The sequence below is a fragment of the Andrena cerasifolii genome, chromosome 13 (assembly GCF_050908995.1).
Source record: "Andrena cerasifolii isolate SP2316 chromosome 13, iyAndCera1_principal, whole genome shotgun sequence".
In the NCBI taxonomy this organism is placed as follows: Eukaryota; Metazoa; Arthropoda; class Insecta; order Hymenoptera; family Andrenidae; genus Andrena; species Andrena cerasifolii.
This window is the reverse complement of record NC_135130.1, coordinates 2,985,447-2,999,600: the sequence shown is the minus strand read 5'-3', so window position 1 is coordinate 2,999,600 and position 14,154 is coordinate 2,985,447. Positions and strand designations below refer to the sequence as shown.

General features: G+C 36.8%; 1 protein-coding gene across 1 annotated transcript in view; it reads right to left on the bottom strand.

Moving 5' to 3' along the window:
* Positions 1–14,154, bottom strand: part of Ssp3 (short spindle 3) — an 87,291-nt gene that overhangs the window by 53,389 nt on the left and 19,748 nt on the right. The window contains exon 11 of the mRNA XM_076825695.1: positions 7,364–7,527. Coding sequence (XP_076681810.1) covers positions 7,364–7,527 — 164 coding nt within the window. The remainder of the gene's footprint in view (positions 1–7,363; positions 7,528–14,154) is intronic.

The following is a 14,154-nucleotide window of genomic DNA, read 5'->3' as shown; positions in this document are numbered from 1 at the left end:
AGACCAGAACCTCCCCTTAATCATATTTGTATCTAGCTGCTATTTTCTTTATTTTGGTTTTGTATTTGTACCTTCATGTGCTTTATGCTTCTACTTTATTTAAATATTACTTGCATAATTATTTCTGTAATCTCTGCTTCATTGCTCAGTGTATATATCACTGTTTCTTGTATTTATCAAACTCTATTATTCGCTCTGCACATCCAACGTCACTATGAAGCCAGTTCCTCCCCGCCAATCGAAGAGTCCACATAAATATGATAACAACAATTTTTGCACGCCTTAGCCCGCGTTTGCACGCCTCTAAATCATTCATATTTCATTGAAGTCGTACGAACCATCGCATAAGGAAGCGCGCTTCTTTTGTGAAATAACAAGTCGTTTAGAATTCGCGGCAGCCGCGGGAACGTTGGAGGACGCGTGCACGGCGAAAGAACCAACAAAAAGGGAAACGATAGCGCCGGTTTCGCAAAAGCTTCTCGCTTTGTGGCGCCGTTTTACGACAAAAGGGCCATTTACCGTTCTCGCTGGAGAGCAAGAAAATAATTCCCCGGAGAGATACCAGCGTATACGGCTCTTTAATCATAGATTGCGAGGACTAGAGGATGAGCGTTGATAACTGAACCCGCAAACTCTTTGACATTACCTACTTGCCTCAGCGAGACGCCTCTGTTGTTTTATGCTCGCGTCGATTTAGCTATGAGCCACTCGCCCTCCGACTGAAACCTGAATATTTTTTCACAGCGATGACAAAACGATCGAGGGATTACAATGATACGAAGCTTTTGAATCGGTTGAAAAGATCCGAGCAAAAAGAAGGAGCTTATTAATGCTTGGGGTTGCAACGCCAATAGTGCTGAACATCACAGGAAGCAAAACAACACCACGTATTGGTGGTGGATTGTTTGGGCTATTCACACTGCATCGATAATTAACGTTGGCGATATTTAATTAAAATATTTTATGGTAAATTAGCTTTTCTTGCGAGAGTATGATTATGGGCAGCAGTGGAGTGTTTAACGATTTTAATGAAAGATATAATATGTATAAATAATGACCTCCCTGTATGGTAATTGAGGTAGAATATATTATATCCTATTTTGATGATAATATTACATATCCGTAATTTTAGTTTAACCTGTCGACTACGTAGGGAAGACGAGTTAACTCGTCACTAGAAAATTCCTCTGAATTGAAAGAGGAAAGTTAAAATTTAATAGTTACATCCGTGCAGAAGCAGTAAATATAGCATCAGATCGTAATTATGCAGTATTCAGTGTGAATAAGATGAGTTACCTTGCCTTTCATCATCATCATTTAAATATTTGTGAATATTTAATTATAGATTTGGATAACATATTATGATTGTACGCTGTGTGAAGAGTGTTTTAAAAAAGGGATTACAAATTTGTAGAGAACAGTATTTATATAAGCAAGTAACAAAGTTTTAATAAATATACCTATGTCCCAAAAATAATTCTTATTGAGATATACGGGACAATGGAGATGGATTTCGTTAAAATTTTGCACACAGATAATGTAAAGATGTCTTATAGATTTTTGTGCGCTGAAATTCCACTGGTCACATTCAGTTTTTGAGAAATTCGATTTTGAAAAAAAAAAAACTGTAAGTTTCCAACTTTGAACATCTTTTGTGTCGAAACTGTAATAGTTATTCTGTTGCTTGTTGCGTCAAATTATTCTATAAACCCTCCCGAATACGAAGATATAAGTTATTGGTGCATTATGAACATTTAAATATGTTTAAACAACGATTAAAGGAAAAGTACACCCGAAATGCACCCACTTTTGCAGATATATTTGAATTTATTTCCAAAACTATGGGTCTAGGAGAAAATCTGACTGCTCCACGCGACGCGGCAGACAATTTTCCTTCGGAAAGCTTCAACAGAAGTGGTAAGACACATTTAGTTTTCAATACAGAAGCGAAATAGTTTGGCGAAACGTGCGGCGCCGACAGTGGTAGTCAACAGCGGCGCGCGATACACTGCCGCTCCGCGACACACAATCGCTAAACGCGCGTGACTACCACTGTCGGCGCCGCACGTTTCGCCAAACTATTTCGCTTCTGTATTGAAAACAAAACGTGACTTACCACTTCTGTTGGTGGTTTCCGAAAGAAAATTTTCTGCTGCATCGCGTGGAGTAGTTAAATTTTCTCCTAGACCTTTAGTTTTTAAAATATATAGCAAGATATCTGCAAAAATTCAATAATAACTTATATCGTTGTGTTCGCGAAGGTGCATAGAATAATTTGGCAGACCTTGCAACCGAATAACTATTATTGTTTGAACACAAAAGATATTCAAAATTGAAAATTTGCATTTTTTAAAAAAAAATCGTATTTCTTGAAAACTGAGGGTGATGGCGATAAACGGTTTACGGATTCGTTTTCAGCGCACAAAAATCTATAAGAAACGGCTATTGAATGTTGCAGAACAGAAAAAAGTTCAATTTTGTTGGGCAGTGTTTTTGTACACCCATGTATTGAAAGCGTAGAACACATTACTCAAAAGTTCTAAAAAAATCGAGTTCAAAATTTTGCTTATCCCAGTCCTTCGATATAATTAAGTATGCACTCATATGTGAACACAAAACCGTTAATTAAATTGCAGTGGCGAGTTAATGGTAATCCGTATCTATAATAATTCCAAGCGTATATATTTTTACGAATTTTCAATTTTAATTTGAAACATTCATTTATAAAGATTGTTTACTTCTTTAAATCTGAATCTAATATTTACATTGTTTCTCACATCTTAACATTTGTAGATGATCTTCGAGACTATTAACCTTGCACTTTGAATACTTCACGTGTAAGTACTGTTCACATGTATGGACTTCTCGGTCAAGTACACATATAACACATTTATTTTTACAAAAAGTTGAAACAAAGATTTATTTTCTATTGTTTCTCGTTTTCAAATTTTTTAATTTTTTACCATTTTTAAATTTTGTGACCTAAATAATTTTGAAATTTCACACGCAATTACTACAAACATGAAAAAATACTTGTTTTAATGTTAAAATACAAAATCTGTAAAATAAAATAACTATTTGTTACGTGTTTTTACATTTTGAAATCCGGTCCATATTATCACCTCAATATTCTGACACCTCGTTTCTGTCAAAATTTTCGTAAGAATGGTTTAGCTTGACAATAGTTGAATTTTCACGTTCAAAAGCTACTGATACATTATCTCAGATCTATGAGCTATTTCTTCCATCTTTTGTTCGTGCAATTATTACATTTTTAATATTAGTTTTCCTCGAAACAAAAACAGTGCTCCATATTTACACCTTCTCCCCTACAAATTTACACTTTTTACCCACACATTTTGTAAAGGAAAATTACCGTTCTCAGATCAAAAGAGTTTACCAAACGCAGTAGGTTATTACATACACAAAATTTTGATCGCCATGCACAAGTGGGTCACGCGTATTTCGTTTCGAAACGGAAAGGGGGTTAGTTGCGACGGTGAATGCACTTAACGATTCTCAAATACGTATTACACGGGTGCGAAATGATCGATCACCCTTAGACATCTGCGCACTTTAAAGGTACGAGCGAAAAGCAATCTTGGCGCTGAGTAAAAATCGTGACTAGGCCATTCTCGCATCGGCAGGAAATTAATCATAATAATTCGACTACCGGCGGCCGACCAGCAATCATTCTGGTCGCGCCTTCGTCGTTCATTATTCAAAGTTGAACGTTGTAGTCAGTAAACTGGAAATCTGCAGATTCACTACGCGATGAAATACTACTAGTAGATAGTTGCGAGCCAGTTTTTGGTAAACAGACTGCAAAGTAAACAATCCACTAATCCAAACACGGAGAATTATTACTTTAATTAATTCTTAAGTATCATTTCAATTGACAGGGTCAAATATGACAAGATTTGTCTTCCTAAAGCCGGGACTCCACTTGAAAGCTAAGCTAAGCTATGCTAAGCTAAGTTTTAAAAAATTAGCTTGAATACATCCTTATGGAACCGTTTCCACCAGAAGCTAAGCTAAGTTGTGCTATGCTTTTTTTTTTATGATTTATCGCACAGCCACACATATAATAGCACGAATAGCATAGCTTAGCTTTCAAGTGGATCCCCGGCTTAAGGTCTCGGTTTTCTAATAAATAAAACGAAACACCTGAATAACAGCGTCAATATCAGTGTCAAACTATAAGTATTAGAACTCCCCGAAGCATTACCCCATGGACACCTCTTATCAATGTACGAAATTATTAATTGGAACATATCTACTGTTAAAGGCGGCATCACACGGCGCACTGTGATTTGAAATCCCAGAAACATGACAAAGACATGAGGTGTCTTTGATATTTACAAAAATGAGTATACTAAGGTTTTCGAGGTCGCCGATTACGAATTTGAAGTCAAAACGAAAAAAAATGGCGGATCCAATATGGCGGACGCGTATACCAAAAAAATATCAGATTTGGTCTAAACTTGGTATTCTAGAGTTTTCGAAGTCGCTGATTACAAATCTGAAGTCAAAATGGCAAAAAACAAAATGGCGGATCCAATATGGCGGACGCGTGTACCAAAAAATATCAAATTTGATCTAAACTTGGTATTCTAGAGTTTTCGAGGTCGCTGATTACGAATCTGAAGTCAAAATGGCATAAAAACAAAATGGCGGATCTAATATGGCGGACGAGTGTACCAAAAAAGTATCAGATTTGGTCTAAACTTAGTATTCTAGAGTTTTCGAGGTCGCTGATTACAAATCTGAAGTCAAAATGGTAAAAAACAAAATGGCGAATCTAATATGGCGGACGAGTGTACCAAAAAAATATCAGATTTAGTCTAAACTTGGTATTCTAGAGTTTTCCAGGTCGCTGAGTACGAATCTGAATTCGAAAACTTAAGATAAATATTATATTAAATTGTTGAAATTATTTATTAAATATTAAAAATATGTCGAGTAATTTTATAAATTAAGATTCATCACTATATATGTACAATCGTTGTGATTTCGTTTGAGAAATTATCAAATTGCATGTGGGGACTCCAGCATTTCCATAACTTCCGCTGAGAAAGATGTCAACTTTTTTCTCGGTAGTGGCCGAAGATTTGAAATGAATAACTTCTTAATGATGTATTCATTGGTCGACGGACATTTAGTGCGATTCAAATTTTGAGTATTAACTCATCATCGTCATTATTATTAATGTTATTAGACACATTTAATGATTCCCAAAAAGGCAAGGCGATTGGCTGGCATGATTGGCTTCAATTTCGTAATTAAATTTTCTTTTTTCTCTGCTGAAATTCCTTTACATTGAACTCTGGTTTTGGGTTTTGATAACTGAGTTTTCATTGCTTTTGCATTAAAAAAATTCAACTCCTTAAATTTAGCAGAAAAATCATTTTTGTATTTTAAGATTTTCTGCCCTCTTCTGAATTGAACAAATACAAAATAATGAAGATATGGTCTTGGAGAATTTTTTTTTAATTTGTGCTGAGAAGTGAAGTCTTCTCAATCAAAAAATTATTAATATCCATTTCACAAGCGTCTACTTTGGAAGAACTTGCATTTCAGATGTAAACTCAGGACAATCTAACTTACTAAATAATACATAGAACATTACAAACTAGTATAACGATCTGAAAAGCAGTTGGGATTATTCTAGATCTCTACGAAGCACCTAGTGTTTTCTAACTTTACCTAAAAGGTAAAAGACATGTGGAACTTCAAATATTTCATCACACATATCTTGAAAAATGAGAAGATGCTAGATAGCAAATTTTAACTAAAGATGGCAGAATCAAAGTATTGTAAAAAGAATTTATAACTATTAAGTCACCCTATAACTTTATCATTGATAAAAGACCAACGCGACTTAAAAAGGAAGTTCACCAGCTTGAACATTCATATTTATCTCATACTTTGCCGGAATATACTTCAGTTGGCCCCAGTGGCACATGCATTTTTCATTCCAACAGTGAATCGTTGGAATAAGAAGAAGAAAAGGAAGCAAATGAATTTGTGCAAGTAGGAAGGGATTAACAGACATGTTGGGGGGTCTCGAAGGAGGAAGTTGACCCAGGTGCAGCGTATCTTCCTGGCGGAGATCGGATCCCGGAGGATGCAACGAAAACAGCATGCACCTTGTCACTTTTCGGTGACTCGCGTATTAAGTTCTCCTCGCACGACAAAGTCGTCATGTTTTTCTACGGGGGTGGTCTGCGCATGTCAAAGTGTTAAAAGTTCTTTTCCTATTGGCCTCTTCAAAGGAACGGTGTCCCGTATTGTTTGACCAATAGATAAATAGAAGAGACGAGCGCCGAAGATTTTCAAACGTGGAGATTCAAATGGACTGGGGAAACTGAGACGTGCTTACAGTCGCTTCCGGTTAGCTCAATCAAAGATTGCGCAAAATGTGGCATACGAATGACGAGGAACCTTATTGTTCATAACGATCTTCGAGAAATATGCCATTCAACCCAGTTCCACTTTCTTATTTGTTGTTGTTTTTAGGCTACTCTAATAAAATTACACTTCCATCGTACCATAATTGGACTGCTTCCTTTAATTAATAGGTCGAAAAATCGGCGAGGAAAAAGTGTTAACAGAAAAGTTTCATAAATGTTGATATATTCATGAAAACCATTTCAAGCCCCCCTAGCAGCAGAAAATGTTGGTTAAATAATGTAATGTTGATTCCAAATATTATATACACACAGAGAAAATGTGAAATAAATATTCAGAAATTTTAAATAAATATTCAAGAAATGTACAATTAATGTTTAAAAAGCCTAAAGCAAATATTCAGGAAATGTGAAATTAAAATGTTTTGTACAAATAACTTCATGATTTTCCAAATGAAAGTTGTTCTTTGCCCATCATATTTTTTACGTTCGAGCTCCAGGGATCATCTTTGCCAAAGCAACTTTGAATATAGAACTGTACTCAATAGCAAATTCGAAAGTTTCAGTTGGTCCCAACAAAAACGACAAAAGAGGTGACGTTAAAAATCTTTTATAAGGATGGCGGAGGGTCGTAATTTAATTCTGGGTAGATAGTTCTCTCTAAAAATGAGCTGGTGTCTCGCTTTTACTGACGGACAGGACTTTCACAGCAACCTAATAAATTACGCTACTCTGATGCTCCGCCTTCGTGCAATCTTCCTCGTTTCTAATTTAGGAAAAGCATTTATGACATCTGCCTCTTAATACTCGGCGTATCTTTAAATAGCATGCTTCTTCAAGAAAAGAAACGGCATCAGCGTATAAAATATGATCGACACTGAACGTGGCCATTGCATTTTTAAGGTCTCGTAACGTGAAGACGCCAGGATCCATCCTGTATTTTAGGTACTCACCCAGCGATATCTTGGACCCGCGTCTGCAATGCCGATTTCTCGAAGGGTTCCTCTGGGATCAAACTGCAGAGCAACTGCATCAGGCTATTGGCTACGATTCCACTGCCGGTCGAATTACAGGACGCTTCCTGCACCTGGACCTGGTCGTCAAGCTTTGCCAGAGTCTACAAGCAACAACCAATCGACTTTTCATTTTTTTTTTTCGACGAATCATTTCAGGGGCGAAACATTATCGAATTATGGATTTATGCAAATGGAAAATTAAGTGTTGTTTCTTCGAATTGCAGGGGTGAGTGAATTGAAGCACTCTTTTAAATTGATCGATTTTTATAGATCAAAGTTAAGTTTAGTAGTGTGAGAATACTGAAAATATTGTACTGTTATCCTTTCGGCACTCGCGTCTATTTCGGTCTCGCGAACACTCGCGTCGTGCACTGTGTGCACGGTGACTTATTATTAAGAAAGATGATTAAATTCTTATGAAATTTGAGGGGTGGTTTCACCCCCTAAACATACAAACAGGCCAAAATGAAAAGACACCTTTTTCTTATTTTTCGCCACTCTAAAACATATCCAAAAACCAAAGCAACCGGAGACGAACACCTGAAAACCTTTGAGGGGTGGTTTCACCCCCTAAACATACAAACAGGCCAAAATAAAAGACACCTTTTTCTTATTTTTCGGCCCTGTAAAACATATTCAAAAATCAAAGCAATTGGAGATGATCACCTGAAAATCTTATAACTTTGAAGGGTGGTTTCACCCCCTAAACATGCGAACAGGCCAAAATAAAAGAACACCTTATTTTTCGGTTCTCTAAAACATATCCAAAAACCAAAGCAACCGGAGACGAACACCTGAAAACCTTTGAGGGGTGGTTTCACCCCCTAAACATACAAACAGGCCAAAATAAAAGACACCTTTTTCTTATTTTTCGGCCCTGTAAAACATATTCAAAAATCAAAGCAATTGGAGATGATCACCTGAAAATCTTATAACTTTGAAGGGTGGTTTCACCCCCTAAACATGCGAACAGGCCAAAATAAAAGAACACCTTATTTTTCGGTTCTCTAAAACATATCCAAATACCAAAGCAATCGGAATCGAACACGTGAAAACGTTTGAGGGATGGTTTCACCCCCTAAACGTGCAAACAGGCTAAAATAAAAAAACACCTGTTTCTTATTTTCCTGTCCTCTAAAACATATCCAAAAACCAAAGCAATCAGAGACGAACACCTGAGAACCTTTGAGGGGTGGTTTCACCCCTTAAACGTGCAAACAGGCCAAAATAAAAAAACACCTTTTTTTATTTTCCTGTCCTCTAAAACATATCCAAAATCCAAAGCAATCGGAGACGAACACCTGGGAATCTTGTGAGTACAATCCTGCTCGCCAGCAGGATACGCGGCATACTTTCGTTTTCATTCAATCAGAGACACTTCCAAACTGAATTTGAACCTGACAAGTACGTAGCATTATGCAAAAATGTCCCGTGGAAGAATACGTAGGGATGCTGGGTAGAATAGATCACGGTAAAACGATTTTTATCAGCCAAAAACTGACCTCCGTGCACTCCGTGCACACGCGCAAGTACCGGAAGGTTAAAAAGAAATTTGAGTATAAATTGTACAAACAGCAGTCGACATAAGATCTAACAAGAAAACATCCCTAACGCGGATATTCAAAAAAATCTAAGAATTTGTGAATTTGTAGGGGATTTCCCCCTGATTACAACGCAATTTTTGTTTGCTGCCCTAATTCATTCTAAGGGGGTGAAATTGGCCCCTTAAATTCTGGTTATTTTCCGATTTTGTGTTATAACTCGTGAACTGTAAAATATTTTTTTACCATATGCTAGATCTAATTAAAAGAAGTAACTTTTGCCTTGAAACTTTTTTTCTATCTCTTACAGATTACGAGTTACAAAATAAAATTGGGAAATAGCCGAATGTTCAGGGGATAATTTCACCCCCTTAGAGTGAATTTGGGCAGCAAACAAAAATTGCGTTGTAACCAGGAGGAAATACCTCACATATTCAAAAAGTTTCAGATTTTTTTTAATTTCCGGGTTCGGGATCTTCCCTTGTAAGTCTAATTGTGCGTAAATTTCAGGTAATTTGAATGGGGAAATTACTGGTAAAAATTGTTCTCACATTGCAATATCTTCTACAGATTTTTCTGTCAATGTTCACTGATTCTAAACTTACTATGTATTTCTATATTTTCTTCCATTCGCGCTATTATAAAAAAATTTAATTTAATGTGTAGGGTATTGCGATTGCCACGATTAACGAGTTATTTTCAATAGTTCGTCAAACAAAAAGTGGTAAACAAATTTCCACTAGGAATATCTAAGTGTCTCTCAAGAAAAATCTTTGCACGCAATACAAACGTCTCCAGCTACAAGTTAACAAAAATTCAGTTTGTATTCCACCACTGTATTCGCCCCATCCCCTTTAAAAAAGTATACCGTTCTATTTTAAAAGATAAAATAACAAAAAATCAGTTTTTTGTGATAAAACAGAAATTTCGAAGTCATTGCGAAAGTAATATCGTCGGCTTGTTGGTAAAACTAACCAAGTCGACCACCCCATCCTAAAATCTTTAAGGGGTCATCCTTAAATTACGTAAGAATTTGGGGGAGGGAGGGGGTCGCGAATTTCTTACGTTTTCTTACAAGGGAGGGGGGAGGGAGTCAGGCAGCGTCTTACGTAATATTTTTTAACCTAATTTTCAATAAATACAAATTCTATCATTAATGTTCCAGGAAAGTAGATAAACCTTTAAAAGGATTTTAATAACTGAAAAAGTTAAATGTAAAAAATATTACGTAACGAAGGGGTTGGAATATCAAGTCTTACGAATTATTATACTGTTGGAGGGAGGGAGTAAGAATTCGCCAAAATTACCCTTACGTATTTTAAGAACGACCCCTAAAGACTAATAGAATCACAATTACTTTCTAAATTTCTTACAATAGCTTAATAAAAATCCATATGGGAAAAAACTTATGTATTTTGCCATAGCTCTCAATTATCACCTGATTTATTATAAATAATAGATTGAACTTTAAATTTGCGTGTACCGAAAATTAAAATACGTATATAGACTTGGTAAAAGTCGATATATTTCCCATTAAAAATTGATAAATTTCTGCTCACTACATTTTCCAACAATCAAAAGTAATTGAATCGTGTCAACCAGTTTAGTGAAATAAAAGTCAGGGCACAAAGGCCAAACCGATATAAACGAACAAAGCAATAAAAAAAAATATTCCTCCCATAGTTTTCCACAAACTCATCCACTAAAGAGCATCCTCTCTAAGACCAATATTCCTCTACTCATTCCTTTCGAAAGCCGATATCGCTATTCTAAAAGGCTCCACGAGCGATCGTGAGGCTGATTCTCCCAAAATCGTAATGTCTACTCCGACCGGCAGCTACTAGTCGGGTGGTCGCATGCTTCCAAGCCTGAAGATCACCCGGATGCTGGGGAAGACGAATTCCTGGCACGTTGAGTCATTGATACCCAGCTCGCTGGACTGAACGTTCCAGCGTGTATGCACCACGGGCGACATTTAAAATGCTAAATTAGAGGTAACGAGCCAGAAGGTCCCGATAAGAATCCAGGAGAATATGGCCCCTAAACGGTTCAGCCTCGGCTTCGATAAGTCCTTCGGGGAACACTTAACAGGTTACGTTTCCCCGTATTCGTTTAGGTTTTAGGAGAGAAATTGTCGCACAGCAGAGTCCTACGGACCCGTTAACAACTCTGCCACGAAATTTGTTGCTCGTCCGGTTTGATTTGGGCCCCACGCGGACCCCGCCATTCCTCAAAGGATCCTCAGTTTGGTTGTTTTCTTTGCTGGGCAACGGTTTATAGACCTAAAGCTGTTCCCATTTGAAGAGTAAAAAAGATCGGTATTTTATATTACGTCTTCTTAAAAACTCACATCTCGGAAATGTGTTTCTAAAATTTTATACCGAACACTCGTGGAACTACGAAATTATGGAGGTTTGAAGTTTCGAAGTGAGAGATTTGAAACGCGCGGAATTTGCGGGTTCACGAATGCATTAAAATTTATGCAACAGTGTTACGTCATTAATAGACATTGATAAAAAATGCTAAAGAGAAAGGGAAAGTAATGCAGGAATAACAGATTCAGGACAAGTGCAAAAGTGTACGAAAAACTTTAAACGAGTTTTTCCCAGAAGTGTGTTTTTAAACTTACTTCTAATTTAGTAATTTCTTGGTTCCTCGACTAGGTTAGTGTGAATTTTTTTCTGCGAGAAGACAAGAAGTGGATGAAGAAAACTTTTCTTCCCTTCTTCTAAAGAATTGCTGGAGTTTGCATTCCCATTAGAATATTATACTACACGAATTTTGTCTACTATATACCTGCAATTGAAATGAAATATAAATCGTTTTTCACTGAAAAATCGGATTATCGGGCGGAGGTTTTAAAGAAGCACTCAGACAAATTTAGCTGGATTAACGAAATAAAAATAAAAAAGCCCCATAATGAAGAATAAAACGCCAGTAACAGGTCCATGTGCTAATAAAAATTTAATTAAAACAGAATTTATTACTCTGTTTTTCTTCACTAATAATTCTTCCCTTTTATTCTAACCTTTACAAATAACTTATTAAACCACTTCCCAAACCCATTAATACTGCCCACTATCCTGACAAGTGTCCCAGCATTTTTAATTAAAACCAAGCATAAGTTTCCCACTTTTCTGGTTTCTTAATAAAATTCAATTATCAAATTCCCCACAGTAATTGCATCGCGGAAGCGCGTAACTCGATATCGTAACCAAATCTTTAATTCGCCTAGGTCACCAGGACGAATTTCTCCCTTTTTTACGACCGATCGGGCCAGCCTTGCGTCATCGAATTTCTTCTACGCGTTCCAAGAAATTGTACGAATGCACCAGTGAAAAACGGAGGGAAAGGGACAAAGGCAGAGGGGGACCAGCGGACCTCGAACGATTTACGGGAAATTGTAAATTTGTTTGGCCGACGGACGAGATTGAGAAGCATTCGATTCGTTGACCCTGCGGAACAGTCGGTTCCTTTGCGTAATGGCCCGAACTGGGATTCTTCATGGACAGTTTAATAATGGAACGAGCCGTGTTTTCATGACACAGTTCGCATCGGACCTGCAGATTCGTTCTCGGCACTAAATGGATCCATGTTTTCCAGTAATTCGGAGTGCGATGAGAATTAAATAATTCAGAATGTTTTACGATACGACATATCTGGGTAAGGGTTCCTGTATGCAGAAGGGGTCACTGATAATTATCGCGCTGAACCGAGCCGATGTGCTGTGAATTAAGCGCTCGTAAAAAATAAATTACGCACGACTAGAATACTGAACTACCTGTATTCAACAAATTTTTTACTCCGCGAGATTCAAAACCTTCAAAAGGAGAGAAGGCATGGTGACAAGTAGGTACCTTGGGTTGGACGTGACTGCTAAACGACTCTTATCAGTTAGATTCCTTAACCTTTACAGGGCTGGGATTTTTTCATTGAAATTGTAGATTTTACTTATTTGAAATTTATGCATGTATTCCACTAAAATGGCCCGCAAAGTATTCAAATTCTTAGGTGGTCACTATAGTGGCCAGCCCGGTCGCGAACGGTTTGGCATATACTGGAAGTTTTAAAATTTCAACTTTAATGTTTCTAAGGATTTTTGATATCGCTAATCACGATTCTAAGGTCGGAGTATCGAAATTTTACACAGAAACAGTGTTGCCAACCTAAAGAAGCCTAAATGAATAGCAGCAATTACATTCATATATTATTATCTCCTTTGGCGTTACCCAGAGCTAACGGCGTGGACGTAGAAAGTTTTTTAGCTCTTTTTTTGTTTTTGGAGTTTTTTGTGTTATTTTTGGATTTGTTTTTTTAGTTTTCCGATTTTACTATTTATTATGCGAGCTGCAGTCGAGCAACTCCCTAATGCCCATGCATTATACAAAATGAATAATGAATGTGTATCTCTTTGTAAGCATTTTTAATAAAGGGGGTTGAAAACGGTTATGATATCAGTTTCGGTTCTCGAAACAATTATAAGACTGAAATAATCTTGAAACAATTTATATCGGTTCCATAACGATTATACAGTCGAACCTCAATAACTTATATCGGTTCCATGACGGTTATACAGTCGAACCTCAATAACTCATATCGGTTCCATAATGGTTATACAGTCGAACCTCAATAACTTATATCGGTTCCATAACGATTATACAGTCGAACCTCAATAATTTATATCGGTTCCATAACGATTATACAGTCGAACCTCAATAACTTATATCGGTTCCATGACGGTTATACAGTCGAACCTCAATAACTCATATCGGTTCCATAATGGTTATACAGTCGAACCTCAATAACTTATATCGGTTCCATAACGATTATACAGTCGAACCTCAATAATTTATATCGGTTCCATAACGATTATACAGTCGAACCTCAATAACTTATATCAGTTTCATAACGGTTATACAGTCGAACCTCAATAACTTATATCGGTTCCATAACGATTATACATTCGAACCTCAATAGCTTATATCGGTTCCATAATGGTTATACAGTCGAACCTCAATAACTTATATCAGTTCCATAATGGTTATACAGTTGAACCTCAATAATTTATATCGGTTCCATAACGGTTATACAGTCGAACCTCAATAACTTATATCGGTTCCATAACGGTTATACAGTCGAACCTCAATAACTTATATCGGTTCCATAACGATTATACAGTCGAACCTC